The 26,636-nt window shown below is 38.9% G+C and overlaps 1 protein-coding gene across 1 annotated transcript in view; it reads right to left on the bottom strand.

Moving 5' to 3' along the window:
- Positions 1 to 26,636, bottom strand: part of RARS1 (arginyl-tRNA synthetase 1) — a 27,239-nt gene extending 603 nt beyond the window's left edge. The window contains exons 1-14 of the mRNA XM_059417322.1: positions 26,529 to 26,636; positions 24,861 to 24,995; positions 23,147 to 23,335; positions 21,279 to 21,387; positions 20,664 to 20,764; positions 19,974 to 20,095; positions 18,284 to 18,404; positions 16,485 to 16,614; positions 14,889 to 14,993; positions 11,602 to 11,780; positions 10,982 to 11,091; positions 6,406 to 6,511; positions 1,437 to 1,609; positions 1,052 to 1,299 (exon numbers count right to left, since the gene is read on the bottom strand). Coding sequence (XP_059273305.1) covers positions 1,052 to 1,299; positions 1,437 to 1,609; positions 6,406 to 6,511; positions 10,982 to 11,091; positions 11,602 to 11,780; positions 14,889 to 14,993; positions 16,485 to 16,614; positions 18,284 to 18,404; positions 19,974 to 20,095; positions 20,664 to 20,764; positions 21,279 to 21,387; positions 23,147 to 23,335; positions 24,861 to 24,995; positions 26,529 to 26,573 — 1,873 coding nt within the window. The 5' untranslated portion in view covers positions 26,574 to 26,636. The remainder of the gene's footprint in view (positions 1 to 1,051; positions 1,300 to 1,436; positions 1,610 to 6,405; positions 6,512 to 10,981; positions 11,092 to 11,601; positions 11,781 to 14,888; positions 14,994 to 16,484; positions 16,615 to 18,283; positions 18,405 to 19,973; positions 20,096 to 20,663; positions 20,765 to 21,278; positions 21,388 to 23,146; positions 23,336 to 24,860; positions 24,996 to 26,528) is intronic.

Raw genomic sequence — 26,636 nt, 5'->3', positions numbered from 1 at the left:
TTTTTTTTTTAAAGATTTTATTTATTTATGAGAGAGAGCGAGAACGAGCACAGGCAGACAGAGTGGAAGGCAAAGTCAGAGGGAGAAGCAGGCTCCCCGCGGAGCAAGGAGCCCGATGTGGGACTCGATCCCAGGACGCTGGGATCATGACCTGAGCCGAAGGCAGCTGCTTAACCAACTGAGCCACCCAGGCGTCCCGGTGGCGCCTTGGTCTTAACCAAGATCTCAGAGTCCTGGGATCGAGCTCCACATCGGGCTCTCTGCTCAGCAGAGAGCCCGCTTCTCGTCCTCTCTCTGCCTGCCTCTCTGCCTACTTGTGATCTCTCTGTCAAATCAATAAATAAAATCTTAAAAAAAAAAATACAGATAGACAATCTAAAAAAGAAAGGTGTTCCTGTTCAAGACATCTGTTTCTAACTGATAAGGGGAAATAAGATCTGCAATGATTTATCTTTCTTTTTAAACTCTTCAAGACTTTTATCTTAGGCATCATGGTCTGATATAAACTATAAACCTTAATTCCAGGATAATAGTGAGATTATTTTTTCGTAATACAGTTTCAGTTCACAGGCATGACCCTCAAAAACACCTACTTGTTCTATAACAAATTATTCAGTCTACTTCAAGAACTATGTAACCTTAAAGCTTAGATAAGAAAAGATACCAATTTTCTCCCAAGGGCAGTTTCCATTAACAAGAACTCCCAAAGACTCGTTCTGGGACCCTCAGTAATTCTGCTTCTGTTGGCAATGTCCTATTCCTAGTCCTCTTTCAACTGTTTTCTTTGGAGTCCTATGGTTCTATGCCATGTGCCTGAGGGTGGGAGAAACTACTCTGGGAATGAGAATTCCGTTTATGCTCTTATGAGATCTAGTTGAATTTTGTCTGTTATGTATGATATGGACCAGTATATAACTGTTTGCGGGGGAAAGCAGTGGGGGGTGGGGTGGGTTCCAGTAATAAAACAAGTTGAAAACCATCTACATCCAATTCAAAGAAATGCCTTGCTGATGCCCCACCCTCCAATATGACCACTGAATGAGACACTGACCAGTTTGCCGATCTTTTTCCACACAGTAACAGTTATCATAGAATTCTGTGAAAGTAGTTGCCAGCTCATAGATATAATCACAGAGAGTGTGGAGAAATAAGTCATCTAAAATCTTCTGGAGAATCTCAGGGAACCGTAAAATGCACCGCCCTAGTTTCCATTCCTTCTCATGGTCCAAAATGATCTTAGTCTCTTGAGCAGCCTTCTTGAGCATATCTTCATCAATATTGGCCAGACGTGCTATAGACCTAAGAAATCAGACAACAGCCATCAATTTCTATGGTCAGGCACATTCTTCTCCACTTAAGAGACAACACAGTAAGAAATGACTGATATAGCTGGAAATCCTATCAACTAATTCAAAATAAAACAACACTACAATTACCTGATTCTAGTGAAGGCATACAACAAGTAAGCAGCTGTGTTTCCTCTGTCATCCAGCATTTTGTCAAAGGAGAAGATGTAGTCATTCAACCGGTTATGAGAAAGATCTGCATATTTGATACAACCATAAGCAACAGATGTCTGAGCAGCCTTTAATTCCTCTACGGTTAAGACCTTTAGGGAAAAAACAAATACTTTATAGTTTACTGACCACTGCCTTTGTCCTGGTGTCTCAGGCTCAAGACAGGGATTGGGAGCATCTAATGGTTTTCCTTTATCAGTAAACTAATAAATATTGACACTGAGGGAACATGGGCCAATGTACAAAGGGAAGAATAATGAAAATACAACTCATCAGCTCTGGATAACAAAGAATGTTTCTATGAGAAACCTGATCTATAAAATATGAAGTGTCGGCTTGAATACTTTCCTCAAAACATATTCAGTAGAGATGAAATAGAAAACACCAATTATCAGAGAAAGACAAATACCGTATGATTTTGCTCATGTGGGACTTAAGAAACAAAACAAATGAACAGATTAAAAAAACACAAAAAACAGACCCACATATATAGAGAACAACCTGGTGGTTACCAGAAGGGAGATGGGTTGGGGGTATGAGTGAAATAGGTGAAGGGGATTAAGAGTACACTTATCTTGATGAGCACTAAGTATGTACAGAATTGCTGAATCACTATACTCTACCTGCAACTAGTAACACTGTATGTTAATTACATTGGAACTTAAACAAAACATGGTGTCAGAAGTAGGAGAAAGAACTCATGCACTGTTTTGTCAATTTTGGCCATGTATTCTCAAGCACTATCAGGCCACAAGTGATTAAGGTGCTGTTCTGGACATGAGGGAGTAGCCTGTAGTATACCAACCCTTCTACTACCAAAGGCAGCTATTTAAAAGTTGGATAAATCATATGAAACAACTATATGAAGTCACTAGAGAACATCAACACAAGCTAAGTTTGAGGGGCCATGTATAAGGGAAACACAGAAGTTGACTGAGTTCCACATTTATGTGACCTTTCCCCCTAGGACACTGTCCAAATCACTATGTGGTGGGCAAACATGGAACAAAAGCTGGGCAGAAAGAAGTGGTCTTACTGGATTAAGAGGACAGAGCTGAGTTTGGAGATGCCAAAGCAGTAAGGACAAAATCACCAAGTGGGAGCCACAGAGGAGTGAAAAACCACCCAATGGCTGGCATTAACAAGGCAGGACTCCCCACAAATCCAGCAGGAAAGAGCAAGTGGGTGGCTGAGGAACTGACCAGCAGCTGTATGAGGCGAGGGCATCCAGCAGGAGCAAGGGGAAGGGCACTAGTGAATACATTAGAAGGGCCCAATTTCATCAATAAGAACCTTACCCCAAGAGTAAAATTGAAATGTTTCATTCGGCCCTAAAAAAACCCAAGACCAAGACTGACAGAATTAAGATAGTAGCTGGTACACTATCTGCCAGAGGAAGATTGAAATGATTATTGGAAGATGACATTATAGAGGACTTTTATAATTTTTCATTCACAACACCTAGCATCTAGTTTAAAAAAAAAAAAAGGGCAGCTTAATAAAGCTAATAGATGTGACTGAAAATCAAGAGGGGGGGGTTAGGTCGGGGGGAAGATGGACAAGAAAAGGAAACAAAAACAACAAAAGCAACTTTAAATTTGGAACTGCTTAGAATAAAGATATGAGGGGCACCTGCGTGGCTCAGTGGGTTAAAGCCTCTGCCTTTGACTCTGGTCATGATCCTAGAGTCCTGGGATGGAGCCCCACATTGGGCTCTCTGCTCAGCAGGGAGCCTGCCTCTCCCTCCTCCCAGCTCCTGCCCTCTCTTGCTATTTCTCAAATAAATAAAATCTTAAAAAAAAAAATGTGAGAGACATGGAGGACACAGTCAAAAATTCTAATACAGTACTCAGCATTTTGGAAAGAACAGAATATGGCAAAGATACAATAATTTAACAGCTATGGCTGAGAATTTTTCTAAACGAATGAAAGGTTACAACCTACAGATTAAAGAAGCCCAGCTACTTCCCAAGCAGGATGAGTTCACACCCACCCTCCACCCACAAAAACCTCAAACCACACTTTGGTCTTTCTTAGTCAAAGTACTAAAAGTCTAAGAAAAATAGTAAAAGTAGTATCAGAAAAAGTCACAGTATCTTCAAAGGAGAAACAATGAGACAAGTGATATTCAAAGAAAGTACAGAAACTAGAAGACAATGGAACGCCACCTTTAAAATGCTGAAAGAACAACTACCAGGCTAGAATCCTATGCCTGATAAAAATACTGTTCAAAACTAAAGGCGACAAACCATGAAAGACTATGGATTCCGAAAAACAATCTGAGGGTTTTGGAGGGGTGGGGGTGGGGGGTTGGGTGAGCCTGGTGATGGGTATTAAGGAGGGCACGTAATGCATGGAGCAATGGGTGTAGTACATAAACAATGAATTCTGGAACACTGAAAAGAAATTAAAAAAAAATAAATAAAAATTAAAAAAAAAAACAATAAACAAAACCTAAAGGCACTACAAAGATGTTTTCAGAAAAACAAATGCCAACAGAATTTATCACCAGCAGACCTGCACAACAACCAAAAAAAGTACTAAACGGAGATCTGCAGACTGAAGGACAATAATCCCTAATGGAAGCAAAAATACTTCAAGAAGGAAGTGCATAGGAAAGGGTAAATATATACATAAATATAAATGAATATTGATGGTCTGCAACAAATAATGGTTAAAAGACTTGAAAAGATCCTTCATAAAAAACAAATATACAGCCAATTAAGCATTAAAAAATATAATCAACATCATGACTCATCAGGGAAATGCAATTTTTTGATAGAGCGAGCAAAAGAGCAAGCACGGATGTGTGCATATGGAGGGGAGGCGCAGAGGGAGAGAGAGAATCTTAATTAAGCAGGCTCCATGCTCTGCTCAGAGCCTGATCTCATGTTCCTGAGATCATGACCTGAGCAGAAATCAAGAGTCAGAGGCTTAACTAACTGAGGCAGGCATCTATGCACCCTGAAAAACACAAATTTTAACCACAGTAAGATGCCACTGCCTTCACCAGAAGACTGACAAATCCAGTATTGGCAGACAGGGGCAACTGAAGTGGTCATATATTAGTGACAGGATTGCATACTGGTTATAGTACTCTCCTTGGGGGCATGTATTGCATGGAGCACTGGGTGTGGGTGCATAAACAATGAATCTTGGAACCCTGAAAAAAAAAATTAAAATAAAAACTAAAAAACAACCCCCCCCCCAAAAAACTCACAATACTCTCCTTGGCAATTTTTAATAAAATTAAGCATAAGCCAACTCTAAACTTAAGTCCACCAATGATATTCCTAGATATATATCCCAAAGTGAAAGTGCATGTATCCATAAAAGGGCTATAACAATATTGAAATTAACATTTTATTAATATCAACCAAGACACGGAAACAACTATAATGCCCATCAATAGAATGGATGAACAAAATCTGGTATATTCATACAATAGAACACCATTCATTAGCAATAAAAGGAAATGAACCTGATACACCTAGAAAACAGCACCATATTTTATGAAGTCCTAGAACAAATAAAAGTGACCCATGCTGACAGGAAGTTTTCTGGGGTGATGGCTGGAGTTACCAGGCATACATATGTGTAAGAGATCATGTTTCACATTTTACTGTATGCAAATTGGTCAAATAAATAAAAGAGCCAAAGCAGTTTTTACCATCACTCAGAATAAACAAATTGGTGAGATGACCAAAATTCCCAGCTTTCATCTGATTGTGCTGGATATGCCAAAGCCACGACTAAAAGGAAAAACTACTCAGGAGATACCAGCTGTGGAGGCTTGGCAACCACCTAGTAGAAGTAGAGAGAAAAGCTATTTTACATTTCGTTTTGTTGGCAATGGAAAAGGAGCGGGTGGGGACAATGTAGTCTCATAGCCTGCTTTCATCCTCTCTAGACTGTCCGTGATCTATCTGAACCAAACAAAAGGGCTTTCCCTCAAAGGACCTTCTTTTGTGTTTGGCTCTTTCATGTCTCTGTTTCATCCTTCTCTATTTCTCTTTCTGTAATTGTACTGTTTATAGTAGTTATGTTCATTCCAAAATATCACTTGACTTACTGAAGAGTAAGAGACACAAGACCCTTTGAATCTCACTTTGACTTTCCTATCTTAAAAAATGTTTTCCTTGGGACGCCTGGGTGGCTCAGTTGGTTAAGCGGCTGCCTTCGGCTCAGGTCATGATCCCAGCGTCCTGGGATCGAGTCCCACATCAAGCTCCTTGCTTGGCCGGGAGCCTGCTTCTCCCTCTGCCTCTGCCTGCCACTGTCTGCCTGTGCTTGCTCTCGCTTCTCTCTCTATGACAAATAAATAAATAAAATCTTAAAAAAAAAAAAATGTTTTCCTTGTCAAATTTTCTTCACTTTGCTTTAATCACTCAAATTACACACAAATCTAACCACAGTCCTTTTTAAGGGTGCTATGAAAGCCCACTACATTGTTGCTACTCTGATGGCTGACCAATGGCCTTGGGTGGTAGGTGTTGACTGCCAGGACTACTATTTTCCAAGTGCTACCAGAAAAAGGATCTCAGTAGATGTAGCTCCTATGGTAAGCTGGAGAATCTAGCCTCTTAAATAGAAATAGTTTTGAATCATTGGTTCAAAGTGGTAATAGGAAAATGCTAACAAGAAGCAGAGATACTATGCCACATTAACACAGGAGGAAACAGAGTCTTTTTAATAGCCATAAACTGTATTTTCAAACTAAATACTCAGTAAGGGAACAAACTTACTGTGGAATAATTTCTGAGCAATATAAGTTTGTCCTAAGTGGATTTGCTCCTCATAATATTCCCCAGTTCTCTTGATAAAAACAAAAATGAAAAAATCACAATACAACACACAGTACAAACTATGCAGTAAGGCTTTGGATTACCTTATCTCTTTCTTTCTCCTTCAATTTGTCCATGGATCGTTTTAGTCCTTCTTCTAGAAGGTCTATGAGGCGCACTGTTTCACCTGACCGCGTTTTAAACTTCTTCCTAAAAAAATTTCAGAGTCTCAATTATGTAGATTTTGAAACAGAACTTCTCACTTAGAAATCTTTGAAGATGAAGGTTTGACACTGCCTTGTTCCAGCTGGCAACCAGGTAAGATGCCAAAATAAAGAGTGGTACTTTGGGGAAGGGAGGGAAAAATGAAACAAGACGAAACCAGAGAGGGAGACAAACCATAAGAGACTCTTAATCTCAGGAAACAAACTGAGGGCTGCTCGAGTGGAGCGGGGTGAGAGGGATGGGGTGGCTGGGTGATGGACATTGGGGAGGGTCTGTGCTACGGTGAGCACAGTGATGAATCACAGACCTGTACCCTTAAAACAATACATTATATGTTAATTTAAAAAATAATAATAATTTAAAAAAAGAGTGATACTTTAAAATTATCTTTCATCTATTGCCCTCAACTCAAAGCTTTCTAGTGTTAGGCTCCTAATAGCATTCTTTTTATGTTGACCTATAATACACTGCCCAAAAGGAAAACAAAGACATTTGTTAATTTGCTTGTTTTCATGAACAAAAAGCCTGGCTTATTTTGCCTTCTCTGAAAAGTTAATAAAATACATGTTTGCTCCTAGAATGGTTTAGAGACTATACAAATTCCAAACTGGAATCTCCTTTGCATTTCTCTAGATAATAATCCCACCTGCTGACTGGCAACCAACTCTGGATGCACAACAGAAATCAACTTAAAAGCTTAAGAAAAGCAGGATGGGGGCACCTGGGTGGCTCAGTGGGTTGAGCCTCTGCCTTCAGCTTGGGTCATGATCCCAGGACCCTGGGATTGAGCCCCACATGAGCTCTCTGCTCAGCGGGGAGTCTGCTTCCCTCTTTCTCTCTGCCTACCTCTCTGCCTGCTTGTGATCTCTCTCTGTCAAATACATAAATAAAGTCTTTAAAAAAAAAAAAGAAAAGAAAAAGAAAAAAGAAAAGCAGGATACCAGGGCTCCATTCATACCCACTGAAATCAATCTGAGGATGCAGTAAAAGCACTGATAAGCACTGTCCTAGGCAACATTATCATTAAAACTATTTCACAGGGGTGCCAGGGTTAAGCATCTGCCTTCAGCTCAGGTCATGATCCCGGGTTCTGGGATCGAGCCCCATACTGGGCTCCCTGCTCAGTAGGGAGCCTGCTTCTCCCTTCCACCCTGCTCATGCTCTTTCTCTCTCTCAATCTCTCTCAAATAAACAAAATCTTTTTTTTTTTTAAAGATTTTATTTATTTATTTGACAGACAGAGATCACAAGTAGGCAAAGAGGCAGGCTGAGAGAGGAGGAAGCAGGCTCCCTGCAGAGCAGAGAGCCCGATGTAGGGCTCGATCCCAGGACCCTGAGACCATGACCTGAGCCGAAGGCAGAGGCTTAACCCACTGAGCCATCCAGGTGCCCCTCAAATAAACAAAAATTTAAAAGTATTTCATAAACATTGGATTTTCCTGGGGCCCTGGCTGGCTCAGTTGGTAGAGCATATGATTCTTTTTTTTTTAAGTTAATTTATTTATTATTTTTTAAGATTTTATTTATTTAACAGGGGGAAAGAGAGAGAGCATGCACAAGCAGATGGAGTAGCAGATAGAGGGAGAGAGAGCAGCAGGATCCCCACAGAACAAGAAGCCTGATGCAGGGCTGGATCTCAGGACTCTGGGATCATGATCTGAGCTGAAGGCTTAACCCACTGAGCCACTCAGGTGCCCTCAGCATATGATTCTTGATTTTGGGGTCAGATGAGCAGAGATTACTTTTTAAAAATTGGATTTTACCTATTAAACAGAAGTTTGCACAACAATGAGTTTATAACATTTTTTTTTTAAGTTAAAAATTCTTTGGTGTGTCTGGCTAGCTCAGTCAGTAGTACAGTGTGTGACTCTTCATCTAAGGGTTGGGAATTCAAACCCCACACTGGGTACAGAGATTACTTAAAAATTTTTAAAAATTTTCAATGTAATAATGGTACAAATAAGCACGCTTTTCTATCCAACACAAAGCCTACCAAAATAATCAAGATACTTCCTATTAAAATAGTATTTTCAGAGTTACGTCAGGAAGGATCTTCTTGCCGTTTATCACAGAATTAAAATCCCTTTATTACCCATCCTCTGAATACATTAAATACTTCTGTGGCTTTCCTTATGACATCCCCTAAATAGTAGTGTTCAGCAACCTTCAAATCTTCCGCCTGATAAAATGTTACCCATCAAAAAGCTAGCCAAAATGCTAAGGGAGGCCTTCCCTTAATGTCTCTATAATAACTGGTCTCTTCTGTTAGTCCTTATCTGCACCTGTCTTGAATTTTTCTGCATTTTTGTGGGTTTATTCCTTGGCCCTGGTTCTAATACAAGGGATCCATATCTGAATACTGAAAGTTTTTTTAAAAAAATACCTAACACCTATTTCAGAACCTAATATGTCAATAACTGCCCTGGTGGGTGGGGCCTGGCATGTATAGATTAACAGTCTCCCCAGGAAATTGTTCCCCTTCATAAAATAAGTTCCTTCAAGAAGGTCATGTTCTATTATCTCTCTGTATACACTGGAGCACCCAGCCAATGTCATGCACAGGTGCTCAATAAACAGGGGTCAAAGGAATAAGAGGAAGATGACTAAAGGATTAACTACTGTAAAACAAAAACAAAAACAAAAACAAAAACAAAAAAAACAAAAAAAAACACTTTACAACAAAATTTAGGACACCTGGGCAGCTCAGTCAGTTAAGTGTCTGACTCCTGATTTCAACACTGGTTATGATCTCAAGGTTATGGGACTAAGCTCTGTTTCAGGTTCCACACTCAGTGGGGAGTCCGAGATGCTCTCCCTCTCCCCATTCCCTTCCCCGCACTCATGCACTCTCTCTCCCTAAACAGATAAATCTTTAAAAATAAATAAAACAAAATTTCACTAAGAAACAGCAGAATCTGACCATTTTAATGTACATATTTAAAATATGGTAAGCTGCCACTGGTTAGCTATCATTAAAATTCTTTTTCTTGGGCGCCTGGGTGGCTCAGTGGGTTAAGCCTCTGCCTTCAGCTCAGGTCATGATCTTAGGGTCCTGGGATCAAGCCCCACATCAGGCTCTCTGCTCGGCAGGGAGCCTGCTTCCTTCTCTCTCTCTCTGCCTACTTGAGATCTCTGTCAAATAAATAAATAAATTCTTTAAAAAAAAATTCGTTTTCTTCTTTATGGCCTAGGATGCCACAACATGATGCTGAGTGCATAAATATGAAACAGCAAATAAAGGGAAAAAATCCCTTAGCATTATACGGCCAACAAGTTAAATGCCAAGATATGAATATTAGTGATTAATATGGATATAAAAGTAAATCTGATAATTTCACCTAATTGTAAAAATAATCATCTAAACATTAGTCTAAAAAATGAACAGTTAAGAAACTAAGAAAATATAAGCCATACTCAACTTATTGGTTAGTTTTTAAGCACATTCTTTGGAGACCATGGATACTAAAATAAAGACTTTGTGTCTTTTCATTCTAACAAGGTGCAGCTCTATAGAGGAGTCCTATATTATAATATAGAAGTGTTTGATGTTGATTCCAATAAGGTCTGTGATCTCCACATAATCTGTATCTAAAATAATAATCTGACACACCTAGCCTGACTTTTACAATGCTTAATTAAGGCTTTTTTTTTTAGGGTTTTTTTTTTTTTTTTTTTAAATTTGACAGACAGAGATCACAAGTAGGCAGAGAGGCAGGCAGAGAGAGAGGAGGAAGCAGGCTCCCTGCTGAGCAGAGAGCCTGCCGCCACCAGGCTCAATCCCAAGACCCTGAGATCAGGACCTGGGCCAAAGCAGAGGCTTTAACCCCCTGAGCCACCCAGGCGCCCCCTTCATGCGGCTTTTAAAACCATTACCACCTTTGTGTGACATTTGGGCTGTATCACTAACTCTAAAATGATTTTAAGAGACATGATAAGTAGCTAAGTGACCCTAAAACACAATCAAATGCAAGATGCTAAAAATTTTGTGCCTTTGAATTGATGAATACTATCTATCTATATATATTTGCTTGTATTAACCTTTTAGTTCATGAACATGGAAAAGAACATGGGGAGATGACTGGAAAATAGAAAAACTGGAAATATATTAACACGTAGGTCTCAGGGCACCTGGGTGGCTCAGTCAGTTAAATGACTGACCTTCGGCTCAGGTCATGATCTTGGGGTCCTGGGACTGAGCCCTACACTGGGCTTCCTGTAAATCTGTTAAGTCTATTTTATTCAACTTTGTCCAAATCTCCCTAAAAGGCTACATTCTCTAGCAGTGATAAGATATAGGTATAAAAAGCCTCAGCTGGATTCACCACTACCACACATACAGACTATAGAAAATTGTACACGTTTTAATTCTAATATGGTATCAAATGAAATGTAGTCTCTTCCAAAGAAATCTGGGGGTCAGGTACATTACTAACACCCAAGACTCTCCAGACTTACTTGTCTTCTCCCAGCACCACACCAAATCCAGCATGAGACACTCGAGTTACTTTCGGGTCATACCAACCAGCCATCTGGGCAGCACCAAATACTGTCTGGAAGTGCACAGACTGCAAAGAAACAAACAGAAAGTGACGCACTCAGCTTTCTAATAACAAAAAAGTGACTTAAAACTCTGTGCTGAGGGATAAAGATTTGTAAAGTCCACTCACAAATCTTAGAAGGCAAGCATAATTGTAAAAACTCTTCTTTATACCCAAGAAGTAAGAGTGTAAATATGAGAGAGTAAGAGCAGAACTGTTGTACTTTCTAAGTCCAGAGGTTTTTAAAGTGGCTGAATTAAGAATAGCTTCCTATGCAATAATCTCAATTAAATTTTAGGTCCACGACCACCTTTTCAGATAGGAAGGGTCACTGATTTTTATGGAAATAAGCTGAAAAGCTGGAAAGTTCTAGAGTACGACCAAATCCAAACCCTGTTTTTCATCTTATGTTCCACTGCAGTTCTGAATTTTAGTCTTTGGGAAGACTTATAGTCTTCCAGTGCTAAATGCCATAAACCCCACCACACTGTCTCAGCTCCAAACGGATGATGTAAGAACATAAATCTACAAACTCACTTGTCCACTGTCCACCACATAGATAACCATATCTGCTTTTTCCTCAAATAGTCTTTGTTTAAGAGCAGCCAGGTCAGATGTATCATAGGTGTAACCTCCATCTGATTTTACTATGGTTAATGGTATAGAACATCCTGGGACAAAAACAATCTTTCTGCCATCATCCACTTGCACAAATCCTAGGAAAGAAATCTTTATTAATAATGTTAAAAGAACACTAAAGGAATGTAAAAGATGATGCCATTATAAGATATTTACTAAAGAGCTCAAGAAATCACATTTTCCCCCCACATTATAACCTATTATGAGTTTTGGAAAATGGCTATTGTCAAGGTTGTATTGGCACCCACAATGTTCCCAGGACACAGCTGAAATATCCTGGTAGTTTTCTGGAGTCACACTATACTTGGCTCCAAATGCTTATAAAACACTTTACAGGGTGCTGGGTGGCTCAGTCAGTTGAGATTCTGACTCTTGGTTTCAGCTCATGTTATGATCTTGGGGTCTTAGGACTGTGCCTTGCATTGGGTTCTGCACTCAGTGCAGAGTCTGCTTGTCCCTCTCCCTCTGCTCTCCTCTCTCTCATAAATAAAAATAAAATCTTAAAAACACCTTACTGAAGCCCACCTACTCAAAGGTACAGAAACGGGAATCCATGCTCCGTTTTCAAATTAGAGCCATATACTTTCTCTGGGGAAAAGATGCAATTTCTACGACTGCCTCCTGAAATGTATTGAAAGGAAGTGAAAACTGTACCAGGGTCCAGGAAACAAACATGGCAGGGCTTAGCATTTGGAATGATTAGTGGAAAGAAAATTTAAAGTCATGTTCATATATTCATGTTGAAAAAGGCAAAATTCTGGGGTGCCAGGGTGGCTCAGTGGTTTAAGCCTCTGCCTTGGGCTCAGGTCATGATCTCAGGGTCCTGGGATCGAGCCCCACATCAGGCTCTCTGCTCAGCAGGGAGCCTGCTTCCCGGCCCCCGCCCCCACCCCGGCCTGCCTCTCTGCCTGCTTGTGATCTCTGTCAAATAAATAAATAAAAATCTTTAAAAAAAATAAAAAGAAAAAGCCAAAATTCTTTGATGCAATAAGGGACAAGAAAGAACATGATGACAATAACAAAGCTATATTTGATTACTACTGTGTAGTAATTTCATTAAGTCTGAAATTCAACCTTCACAATAACTCTATGTAGCACATATACTATTAGTATTGATTTCTTACAGTTTAGGAATCTGAGGCTTGGTAAGGTAAAGGCAGTATAAGATTGTAGTTAAAAACAAGTTCTGAATGTGAAGAAAGGGGACCCTCTTGCACTGCTGGCGGGAATGTAACCTAGGGCAACCATGCTGGAGACTAGTACAGAGGTGCCTCAAAATGTTAAAAATACAGCGATTCTACAATCCAGCAACTGCATCATTAGGTATTTACCTAAAGAATAAAAAAACACAGATTCCAAGAAAAACATGCACCCAGATGCTTATGGCAGCATTATCAACAGCTCAACTATGGAGAGCCCAAATGTCTACTGAATGATAAATGGATAACAATGTGGCAAATAAACAGAATGGAATATTACTCAGCCATCAAAAAGAATCAAATCTTGCCATGTGCAACAACACAAATGGAACCAGAGGATATTATGCTAATGCTAAGTGAAATAAATCAGAGAAAGACAAATACCATATGATCTCGCTCATATGTAGAATTTTAAGAAACAAAACAAATGAACGTATGGGAAGGGGGCAAAAAAAAAAGGAGAGTGGAAAATAAGCCATAAGAGACTCTTAACAACAGAAAACAAACTGAGGGCTGAGGGAGGGAAGGAGGTGGTGAACGGGCTAGATGGGTGATAGGTATTAAGGAGGGCACTTATGATAAGCACTGGGTGTTTTATGTAAGTGATGAATCACTCAACTATACTCCAGAAACCAAGAATGCATTGTGTTAACTACCAGAAATTAAAGAGAAAAAAAAAAAAGGCACTGAGGCTAGACTTCCTAGGTTTAATTCTCAGACTTATTAGCAAAATTACCTTGGTAAGTTACTCAATTCTCTGTGCTTCCTTCTCATCATTAAAAAAGTCCCTAAAATTTTACTGTCTTAAAAGTATAATCCCTAGGCCACAGATTTTGAATAATAAATATCAATTCCCATTCAAGGAACTAGGCTTTCTTGGAGATAACAGGTTAGCTGATTCTAGCTCTGAGGCAGGACATAACAAAATAATCTTAGAATGTTGGGTACTTGAAAGCAAGCAAACTATCAAAGACTAGAGACTATAGGGGTCAAGAAAAAGACAAAAAACAAGAAACCCAATTTGAGGAGGCTACCTTTAGCCAAAAATGGGACAGTCAGAATTAAAAAGGCAAATGATTAAAAAATATGAAATATATTAAATGCTGTTTATAATAATGCTAAAAACAACTCAGTTGAATCTAGAAGATGCTAAGAAACTAACTTATTATTCTGAAATGGACGAATCATACATTTACACTGTTTGTCTTTTGTGAACTGTACTTCAGGATAACCCAAAATAATTATGTGGCAAAGTGTGGCACAGGAGAATTCAAAGTAACAAAGGAGGAACAACAGAACACTACCATTTTCCAACCTCCAATGAAGTAATGGATCAAAGTCATGATCATCAATAGCTGCTAAAAACAACAGAGAGGGTCTAACAGGAAAATCTGTGGACAGGAGACGCCTAGGTGGCTTAGTTGGTTAAGCTGCTGCCTTCAGGGTCCTGGGATCGAGTCCTGCATCAGACTCCTTGCTCAGTGCGGAGGCTGCTTCTCTCTCTGCCTGCTTGTGCTCGCTCTCTCTCTCTCTCTGACAAATAAATAAATAAAATCTTTAAAAAAAAAATCTGTGGACAGATCAGACTGACACCTGAACCTACTAATCCATCTTAACATAAAGAAAGCCAACAAAACACTGACGACTGTTTGTAAATAAACAAAAGACAAAAATAGAAAACACAAACCATAATTTAAATCAAGCCTCTTCAGAAGACAGAGATGGAGGAAATGTTAAATAATACCATGTGGGAAATTCTCTAAGACAAATGGCCCAGTTTCTTCAATAACAAAAGGGAAAATAAGGGAGTAGGGAGGGACTCTAAGGATTTATCTAATTTTTAAGATGTATATTAAATGTAATGTATGTCTAGATTTAAAAAAACCTAATGATTAAAGATCATAATATTCTCTCCACTTTTACCTGTTTGAAAATTTCCATAATGAAAAGCTTAAAAAAGAAAAAAACAAAAAGTAGAATGCCTACCTTTATCTTCAAATTCCTTTACAATATCATTCATCCTGTCTTGATAGAAGGATTCCCCCCTCTCTACTAAAGAGATGTCCAATGCGTCATAGATTTTATTGAACTCTAGGGAAAAATGTGACCAAATTAAAAAAAAATGTGTAAGAATTTAAACAAATAGGAGACATGCATCTTACATTAAATGAAATTCATTACTGGGGCACCTGGGTGGCTCAGTTGGTTGAGTGACTGCCTTTGGCTCAGGTCATGATCCTGGAGTTCTGGGTTCAAGGACTACATCGGGCTCCCTGCTTAGTGCGGAGTCTGCTTCTCCCTCCGCCCTTCCCCCTCTTGTACTCTCTTTCTTTCTCAAATAAATAAATAAAATCTTTAAAAAGGATACATGTACAAAGACTTGTTTTTTAAAAAAAGATTATTTTTTTTTAGATTTTCTTTTTTAAAGATTTTATTTATTTATTTGACAGAGACAGACACTGCGAGAGAGGGCACACAAGCAGGAGGAGTGGAAGAGCGAGAAACAGGTTTCCTGTTAAGCATGGAGCCCTATGTGGGGCTCGATCCCAGGACCCTGGGATCTTGACCTGAACAGAAGGCAGATGCTTAATGACTGAGCCATCCAGGCACCCAAGACATTTATTATTTAACTGCAACATTTTAGGGGCACCTGGGTGGCTCAGTCAGTTAAGCGTCTGCCTTCAGCTCAGGTCATAATCCCAGGGTCCTGTGATCAAGCCCCATATTGGGCTCCTTGCTCAGAGGGGAGCCTGCTTCTCCCACTCCCTCTGCACCTCCCTCTGCTTGTGCTATCAAATAAAATCTTAAAAAAACAAAACAAAACCCAACGCTGCAACATTTTAATTCATTTATTAAGTAAGCTTAAAATATGATGCACACTATATACATACTGCCATTTTGAAAATGTGAAAATACTGGAAGACACCCATCAAAATATTAACAGTCAGTGAGACTATATATTTTTTCCCTGTCCATTATGTTTTTTCTACAAGCAACAGGTGCTTCTTGTTTAACTTTAGAAATGTTACCCTTAAAAAAATGTAAATGAAAAGAAAAAATGAACAAGCTTCTTCCTCTCCCACTCCCCCTGCTTGTATTCCTTCTTTCTGTGTCTCTCTGTCAAATAAATTAAAAAACAAACAAACAAACAAAAAACCCTTAAAAAATAAAAGATCAGGTTTGAAAATCTGAAACTGTCTTATATCCTGCTGTCTATTTCTCTTCACTCTGGTCTGACACATTTCTAAACAAATTTATTCCAATGAGTATTATATCTTTGGTTGCTACTATGAATAGGATTTTCCCTCTTTCCTTTTCTAATTAAAAAAAAAATGTTTTTGGAATTGAATTTTTCCTAATTAACTTTTCCTGGTTTCTAAGAAAGTTAAAATTTGCACTTGACTATCTTAATAAACTTTCTTAATAGTTGTATCAGTGTCAGAAAGTATTTTTTTTAAAAAATCTATTTGCCCATCTTTTAAAGTTTAACATGTCGCTAAAGGACAACTGAGTAAAGATCCAAGGAAGCTGCACACAATGATATTTCTGGGATGAATAAATAAATTAAGCCTAGAAACTCACCTTGGCGGGAAACATCACAGATAAGCTTCCAACCTTTTGTAATATCTGGATTTTTACTTTGGAGCAGAACTACACACTGGTATGCCCGCTTCTTAAATTCCTCCTCAGTATCAAATCTCTTCTTGGATTCCTATGTTTGAAAAGGAAAAAGTAAGTAATATTTATTAAGAAAGAGCCAGGCTTTTATTTCTAGATCAAGAATTTATTCATTTCTAAAACAAAAAGCAAACACACACACACAAAAACGAGTGAGGAAAGTGAAAATTTACAACACCAGTACAAAAAAGAAAACAGGTGCTTTATCACAATAGTCAACAATAGTTACGAATCAATGTGCCAAAGAATCCTATGACTTCTTCTGAAATCATTTTCTTGAAAATACAAATTCTCACCACAGTGCTACCTCCACTTTTCCAATGCACAAAAACCTTCTCCACCCCAATGGCTTAAGAGTATATAAAGAATAACTAACAGAAAGGGTTGAATTTTCTGTGCTTCATCTTCCATTCTAGATATGGTCCTGGACGGATAATTAATTTTTTGTAATTAAAAATAAAACAGCTTTTATTGGTTCTATCTATTCTGAAAATAACACATGCTTACTGCAAAAAAGGAAAAAATATATAGTTAATCCTACCCCAACCTAACCATGGACTACATTTTGCTACATTAATTCTAGACATTTCTTTTTTTTTTTTTTAAAGATTTTATTTATTTATTTGACAGACAGAGATTACAAGTAGGCAGAGAGAGAGAGGGAAGCAGGCTCCCTGCTGAGCAGAGAGCCCGATGCGGGACTCGATCCCAGGACCCTGAGATCATGACCTGAGCCGAAGGCAGCAGCTTAACCCACTGAGCCACCCAGGCGCCCAATTCTAGACATTTCTTTGCAAAAACATACCTATGTGTTTTAACAAAAACTGGAATATATGGCTTTTCTTTTACTGCTTTTTAAATTTAGTAATGTATCATAAACCCTTTCTAGCAAACAGATCTACCTTATTATATTCAGAACACAGAACTCCAATAGATTATAACATTAGTTATATAATTGATAGCCCCACATTAGTCAACACATTGTTTTCAATTTTTTCATTAGAAAATACTTACAAGACAAACCCCAAAAAACAACAAGAAAAAAACCCACACAAATGTTTACTTTTTAATACTGTAATCCTATTCTTGGGAAGTTGTCCATCAAAAGGAAATAATTTTAAGAACAGAAAAAACTTGTATGTACAAAGTTGTTTACGGAATGGATAAATGCACTCCAAAAATTTGGGGGGGGTGATGAATAGGGATTAGTATGAACTTCAGTACACCAATCCAACAAAACAATGTGCAGTCAAACCATACAGTAACATGAAAGTTGATAATGAAATATAACACAATACAAAAATTATATTATAATCACAAACCATGTAATAAAGATTTGTATATGGATGTCACAAAGGGAAAGTTGACAGTGCTTAATTTAAAATATAGTACCTTTGTCTTTTAAAAACCATTCTTACACATAACATTTTCAACTCATATAAAAAAGAACATCAAAAAAAATTTTTAAATACTAAAATCTTTTGATCAACAAACTCCTAAAAATTCACTTACTAATGGGTAACATGGTAGAGTTCAACTTTTAACATGCATTAATTAAAAATGGAAAAATGCTGTGTGAAAGGGCAGAGAGTTTAGTTTTAACCCCACGGTAGCTTCAAATACATTCTGAACTCCCTAAAGAAAACTAATAATTATTATGAATGGTAAACACACAAATACTGTAACAATAAATGGTTTCTAACCTTATAAAAGGCCTGAAGATCCCCAATTGGAGGTGAAACTGTTAGGTAGTCTGGAAATTTATCTTGTAGGTGAGCGATGAGCATGCCAAACTGGGTCCCCCAGTCTCCTACATGGTTTAATCTAATGCCAATCAAAAGAAAAAACCATTTAAATGACAAACATGCTTAAATTAGACAAACTACATTCCATTATGAACCACCAACATTTAAGTGCCATTACATCATGTTCAAATAACATCTTGTTTATTCAGCCGTCTCCTCAACTGGTCTGCAAGCTCCAGGAGAGGCAAGGACAGCATCTGTACATTTAGAAATGTTTACCCACTGCGGTGCCTGGGTGGCTCAGTTAAGTATCTGCTCAGGTCATGATCCCAGAGTCCTGTGATTGAGTCTGATGTTGGCCAGCAGTCTGGTTCTCCCTCTGGCCCTCCCCCTGCTTGTGCTCGCTGTTTCTCTCTATCTCACACAAATAAATAAATTAAATCTTAAAAAAAAATTTTTTTTTTTAAATGTATACCCACTGACAGTCTGCACATAACAGGCCTCCAGGATTTGTAGTCAATGAAGTTCCTATCAATGGACTGTGATTTGTTTATTGTATAGATAACTGAGACATAGGCAGGTAAACTAATGTTGATCATCACAACTTTATGAAAATTTTAACTTTCAACCAATTATCTTAGTGTGATTTAAAAACTAACATCAGGGGTGCCTGAGTGGCTCAGTGGGTTAAGCCGCTGCCTTCGGCTCAGGTGATGATCTCAGGGTCCTGGGATCGAGTCCCGCATCGGGCTCTCTGCTCAGCAGGGAGCCTGCTTCCTTCTCTCTCTCTCTCTCTGCCTGCCTCTCAGTGTACTTGTAATTTCTCTCTGTCAAATAAATAAATAAAATCTTTAAAAAATAAAAAAATAAAAATAAAAACTAACATCAGTGGACAAAATTCTTCAAAATGTGTCAATCCAACCACTTTACACCCTTTACTGTTTTTAACTAATTTCAAACCATCAGATCATCTCTTAACTGGACTATTACAAGAGCTGTCTAACTTACAATTCTGCCTTCTTTGCCTAGTTTCTTCACAGAAGCCAGACTAATCCTTAATCAGATTACACTGCTCCTCCTAATTAGGATTCTCTAATAGCTTCCCCTCACACTTAAGAATAAAACTCCAATTTCCTGCCATGGCCTACAGGCCCAGCATAATCTCTTTCTTGCCTACCTTCCTCCTAATAGAATATAACCCCATGGATACAGGAAGCACTCAAAAAGTACTTGTGGGGGTGCCTGGGTGGCTCAGTGGGTTAAAACCTCTGCCTTCGGCTAGGGTCATGATCCCAGGGTCCTGGGATCGAGCCCCACATTGGGCTCCCTGCTCAGCAGTGAGCCTGCTTCCCCCTCTCACTCTCTACCTGCCTCTCTGCCTACTTGTGATCTCTGTCTGTCAAATAAATAAATAAAATATTAAAAAAAAAAAAGTACTTGTGGAATGAATGGGGTAATTTTTCCTTGGTTGACCCACAGACAGTCTAAAAGGTATCAGTTCAGAGAAGCCCAGGACATAATTCATTTAAAAAGCCCACTGGGTGATCAGAAGCAGAACCATACTTACAAAACCCTGATTAGTCAAAGATTCTTTCTCAAACAACTTTTTCCATTTTCTAAAGAAATTTCTAAAGGCAAGAGCACATACCTTAGCACATCATATCCTGCAAATTCAAAGAGGCGGCACATGCTCTCTCCTATGATAGTTGACCTCAGATGGCCTACATGCATCTCCTTAGCTATGTTGGGAGAGGAGAAGTCAACTACAACCTGAGACAGGAAGAGGAAAAAAGTTTTTTGGACAATATTGTACTTTAATTATTTAATGTGAAAAATATAGGTACAAAGGCCAATTATGTTACAATATATAAATGTATCAAAGTAACATCTGGTAAATCTTAAATTTGCATGTTATGTCAATACCTTCAATTAAAAAAAGTTTAAAGAGGTGTAGACATTTTATTCTGCTAACATTCATTAATAACATTTAAAAATAAACTCAGACTTAGATAACAGGTTACAGTTGTAATTCAACTGTGTTAGATTTCTGGTGAATCTACTTGCCCATTAATTGAAAAAGAATCAAAATTGTTTATACAAACTTTATGTTTCAGCCAAACCTCATAAATATCAGCACACTGCTTCAAATGGCTTGTGGAATAAAGTGGAAAGAAAAGCCACATACAATCAAGACCCAGGCAAAAGGCTATTCCAGTTATATTCATAATCTCGAATATTAATAATTAAATCTCAATATAAAAAGTGACCAACGGTTCCCTCCCAGCCCTTGTCATACAGTTCTAAGGTGTTAATATATCATTGCAAACTGTGCATATACCTTTTTATTCTCACCAAGGGCAGGGAGTTTAACCCCATTCACCAGGAGATTGGTCAACTGTTGCGATACAAAGTCCTTTCTTAAGTGAACATTTATAAAACCTAATGAACAGTAAAAGAGAGAAAAGAAGTCAGATAGTTTCCGATTTTAGAAGACTGCTCACTTCCAGAGACTAAATTTCAATCATGCTGGCTCCAGAGTGCTGATATGGCTCTGGCAAAACAAAGACTCCAACACCACCTGAGGTCCTCTTGTTAACTCCTTCTTTCAGTATCTATTTCAAATATTACCACTCTCTTGAAGCTTCCTACTTAATCGTGGGCCCCTTCACTCTCAGTATATGATTTGTTGGTGGCCCTTTTAAAACACTTATCTGCAATTATCACCTTTTTACTAAAGAAAAACTCAGTCACAGGGAGGTGAAATAACTCATCCACAATTAGGCAGCTCAGACTAGACTAAAACATCAGCTCTGTTAACTCTCAATCCAAGGTATTTCACCACCTTGTTTGGTATACCAGTTTAAACCTACACTTATATATTATATGGTTCTTTTTTATTTCAAAAAGGACCCAACATCAATACGACTACTTAAGAAGGGTAACGCTGTCATACCAGGGCCGGCAATTTCAACTTTTTCAATACACTCATTGTCTGGGAGGTGTTTGGTAATGTTTTCGGCAATTTCTCTTGGATTAACTTTCTGTTCCTTGGTTTTGAGGATCTATAACACAATGTAAAATGATTCATTACACAAGAGTCCAGCAAGTTACTCAAAAATACACAACTGATAAAGCATGAACTGCATCTGCCATTAAGACCCACCAAGAGGCAGAAGCAGAGAAGTCCAATGACCTTGTAGATGGACAGATTAGAGCAGCAAGCATCAACAGTGCCAAGAGGAATTCAAAATACAAAACAAAACAAATCTATACATTATCTAGAACTCTTTTATGAAGATTTAAAATCTTTAGTTATGGGGCGCCTGGGTGGCTCAGATGGTTAAGCATCTGCCTTCAGCTCGGGTCATGATCTCCAGATCATGATCTCTAGATCCTTAGATTGAGCCCCAAGTCAGGCTCCCAGTTCAGCAGCGAGTCTGCTTCTTCCTCCCCCTCTCCATATGCTTGGGTTCTCTCTGTTACTCTCTCTCTCAAATGAATAAATAAAATCTTAAAAAAAAATAAAATAAATAAAATAAAATCTTTAGTTATGATGCTGGTGAACAGGATATTCACATCTGGAATTTTCAAATCATCAAGGTGTGCAATATTCAGGCTTGGGTAACAAAAATAGTACCCTTATACCTTAACCAAAAACCTATTATACAATGCAGCTATTAAAACTCGGGAATTCTGGGGCACCTGGGTGGCTCAGTTGGTTGAGTGTTAGGCTTCACGCTCAGTGAGCACAGAGTCTGCTTGTCCCTCTCCCTCCCCTGGCTCCCTCTCTCTTGAATAATTAAATAAAAATCTAAAAATGTGGGAATGGGGGTGCCCGGGTGGCTCAGTGGGTTAAAGCCTCTGCCTTCGGCTCAGGTCATGATCCAAGGATCCTGGGATTGAGTCCTACATCAGGCTCTCTGCTCAGCAGGGACCCGGCTTCCTCCTCTCTCTCTGCCTGCCTCGTGATCTTTGTCTGTGAAATAAATAAATAAAATCTTAAAAAAAAAAAAAAAATGTGGGAATGTTGTTGGCTTAGCCAATTAAGAATCTGTCTTCTGCTCAGGTCATGATCCCAGGGTCCTGGGATCAAGTCCTGAATCAGGTTCCCTGCTCAGCGGGGAGTCTGCTTCTCCCTCTGCTGCCTCCCAATTCATGCTTGCTCACCCGCTCTCTCTCATAAAGAAATTTTAAAAATAAAAAGTGAATTAAAAAATATAACTCAAGGGATGCCTGGGTGGCTCAGGTGTTAGGTGACTGCCTTTTGCTCAGGTCATGTTCCCAGGGTCCTGGGACTGAGCCTCCTTCTTCCACTCCCTCTGCTTGTGTTTCCTCTCTCGCTGTGTCTCTCTCTGTCAAATAAATAAAATCTTTAAAAAAAAAATGTAACTCAAAATGGTTCTTATTTAAAAAAAGGAGCAGGTATTCCTCTAACAAAAAATGAAATATATAGGCCCACCTCAGATACCACAGTTGCATCACATATGTAATGGCAACACTGGTTGGTCAATGGCTAACCTGTAATCTCTCACTTTCCAATACTCATTAGTAACACCAAGCAATCCTGGACACAACAGGAGAGAAGTACCGAGAGTATCAACTACCACCCTTAAATACTGAAAATACATATAAAATATACACATAAAATTTGAATATTCAAACTTGTGTTTTAAAATTAAGAACATACTTCCCCCTTCCTTGAATTTTTCAGAACTGTGGAAAATAGTTTGCTACTATTTATGATGTAAAAAAAAAGTAATGATGATGATTAATGTTCAAGAAAATCAAATCACCAAGAATGCTTTAAAATAATACAATCACCTGAGAGATACCCATAGCACTATTACACTGATAGTCCCCAAACTTGGGCTGTTGACTTGGTGTCACTATCAGAGGAGGATTTTCCAAATCTGGATATGCAGCCTTAATGGCACAACCAAAGACTTCTTGCAGTCGGCTATTGATGTTAATCATATTTTTAGTTGGTCTGGTTCTTTCTGCTTGAAGACTCTAAGGAAAGAATGAAAATATCAACAAAATATTAAATATTCCCCCAAATTTTGAGAAACCTTTAAATGTCTTGAGAAAAATTAGCATACATTGTGCAATGCTCATATCTGGGACAAACGTAATAGGACAGCCATCCAGTAAGTGGTTATAAGTCAGAGTATGTGACGAAAGTGACCCAGCGAAAGAAGTAGAGTGAATGAATGGGTGTCCCACACAGTATTTTATTCATTTATGACTTGTTTTCTGTTGTTTGTGCACCTTGTGTTTAGCTACTGTTTTTCAATAGGGCAAAGTATCTGTGAAAGAACCCATGAACCGCACCCCCCCCACGAAACTGACAGTATTCTGTGTATAATGTGTTAAGTGTACACATTAAAGCTATTATGCATTATGGAAACGTGTATTAGAATACACTGTACTTGGGGCACCTGGCTGGCTCAGTCAGTAGCACATGGGACTCTTGATCTTGGTTGTAAGTCTGAGCCCCATGCTGGTGTAGAGACTACTTAAAATCTTAAAATAATAACAAACTGTACTTATTTTCTGTGTTTTTCCTCATACCTTCTATCACACAAGAGACATCTAATAATATTTCTGAATTAAAATAATTACAATACTTGTGAATTAAAATAAATACAGAAATGAATACCAATGAGTGCAGAATAAATGAGGTAATCAGAAAAGTGAGGTATCTGGGGGAAGACTTCATGGAAAAGAAACGTTATTTTAAAAGACTCAAAGACAAAGTTATTTCAAACAGAAGAGATCCCAACAAGGTGATAAAAAGACTGCATGGGAGTGGGGTGGGCAGAGTCTGGATAAATGGAGTCAGCTTTGGAAAGAATTTAATGCCAGTGCAGCCTGGCTGAACGTAGTCTACACACACTGCAGAACAATTATGGGGGTGAGGTCATCCTCCAGGATGTGTCATCAGCAGACTTGAAAGGCAGACCAAGACATTAAAACCTCCACTAAATCAAGCTCAGTTTTTTTAAAAAACTGATGAACACTGTTAGATTTTAAGGTTATTAAATAACAAATAAAGCACAAGATTTGTGGGGAAAAAATTCTGAACTACTAAGTGAAAAAAACCAAATATGACACCATAAAATATAAAATGATAAAATAACCAACTTAGGGCAGAGGACTGTGAGTATATTCTATAATATCTTCTTTTGAAAGAGGCAATTTACTTAAAATTCAAAAGTGGTCTTTTTAAAAAAGGGACTGGCATAAACTATTAAAAGAAATGTCTCGACCTTATTTGAAGCCTACTTCACGCTGGTCAGATTATTTAGCATGATCAAACATTTCAAGGGGCCTTGGAAGGACAAGGCTATACCAACTTCTCCATTACTTGAACCAACAACTCAATCCTAAGTAGCCTAAGACAGGGGAAAAGATAGGGTTTCTTTCTTCATGTCTCCATGTTCCTGAGTATACTTTCTGAATCTTGGATAACAAAAGTTTTGTAAAAGATACAGTAATTCAAATTACATAAGGAAGAACAACCTGGCGTACTTACCTTTCGAAGGATATTCAGTCGATACTTTAATTTTAGATTTTCTTCTTGCAATTGCTCCAAATTTGGAGAAGCTTCTAAACAGCCGCAATTTTTTAACCGATCAATTTCAGCAGTCAGAGACTTAATCTCTTTTTCCTAAGAAGGAAAAAGGCACTTTGTTCAGTCCACAGTCCACTTATGACTGATGACTTCTGTAATGGGAATGGTACCATAAACTTATTCTTTTCCTCTCTCCAACAGGGCATGGCAGAGGTGATGGGAACGAAGGAACTTCCCTTTGATAAGCCGTGATTTTTCCTCCTGGAGGCTTTTGATTACATCAGCATATTATTCTTTTGTATGAAAGAATTAAGTGTGTACGTTGCAGGAGAGGTATCAAGCACATAATGTATCCTGTTTCTCTGGTCTTAGTAAACCAGTCTGCTTCAGTGAGAGTACCAGCTAAGTTCAAAAGCAACCAGCCTGACACAACTACCAAATCTTAGAATTTGGGGCTGTTTTAAAAAGGGAATGCCTTTTGTCACATTGAATATACCTCAAGTGCCTTTTGCCCTTTCTTAGACAAAACGACTTCCCAATTTTCCCCTTACTTTCCATTGTCTCAGGTCCTAGACCAAGTATTTCACTCTAATATCGAAAACTAAAAACATGCCAATTCTTAAGAAAATAGTCTCCAACATAAAAAGAATTGCTAAGGAGGAGATTCCTCACTTGAAATTTGAGAACGTTTACAGCAGATAGTTACCGCAAGAACAGGCTGCCATAAATCAGCATGCATATATATATATATATATATACATACACACACATATACATATATATATTTATATATATTCCACATACAGCGCTAAACCTTTTCCAGAAACTATCTCTATGATTCTTTACCACAACCCGATGAAGGTACTTATACTCCCCACCCTGACAAAGAATATATGGCTCCAAACCAGGAAGAACTTGCCATTTTACTTCACCCACTTGTTTGTCGTGATTGCTGGTTTAATATAAACCAGTTCCCTTGATACAAGTACTTAAACCACTTTCTTATTACTCCTCCCTACCTGAGCATAAAAGATAATGGAAATGTCCCATTTTCACTTGTATAAGCTGTGACTGTTCTTCCCCCAGGAATATGGACAGTGGGGGGGCAAATGAACCACTGTGTGGGCTTGTTCCATTCCTCTTGCTCAGTATCAGTGGAGAGGACGGCTGAGCGGCGAACCAGGACCCAGGGCTCCGGCTCTTATCCCACCTCCCTCTCTGCCCGACCCCCGCATCCCGAGAGAGCACGTGTGTGTGCGGGTTAGGAGGACCACAGTGGAGAAAGCCTGTACTGAACACGCCAAGCTCCGGCGTACCGAAGACCCTGATCTGGGGGGCTCTAGGAGGGCGAGGACCTCTACAGCGGGCATGCTGGTTTGGAAGGCTGAAGATCACTGTCTCATGGGCCTTGTGAGGATGGGTTCTTCCTCTCCAACCCCGGAGGGGCATCCCTGGGAGGGTGTTCGCTTCCGAGGTAGCACAGGCCCGGATCTCTGGACAACGCTGCCCGCGCCTGGGGGAACCAGGACGGTCCCCGGGCTCCCTGAAACTGTCCCATTGCAGCTCGGGCGGGAGGCAGATCCTATTCCTTCCTCTCCCAGGCTTTTCACTGGTCCCATGTGACCCTACCTGCTGCAACAGCCTCGCGGAGCACTGAGACACTAAACCTTCCATCCTCCCGTCAGCGACTCACACTTCAAGTGTCCGGAAGCGGAAACGAGCGGCCCCTTCCGGAAG

Source organism: Mustela nigripes, chromosome 12, assembly GCF_022355385.1.
Source record: "Mustela nigripes isolate SB6536 chromosome 12, MUSNIG.SB6536, whole genome shotgun sequence".
Lineage (NCBI taxonomy): Eukaryota > Metazoa > Chordata > Mammalia > Carnivora > Mustelidae > Mustela > Mustela nigripes.
The sequence above is the reverse complement of the archived record's forward strand: the minus strand, read 5'-3'. Positions and strand labels throughout refer to the sequence as shown.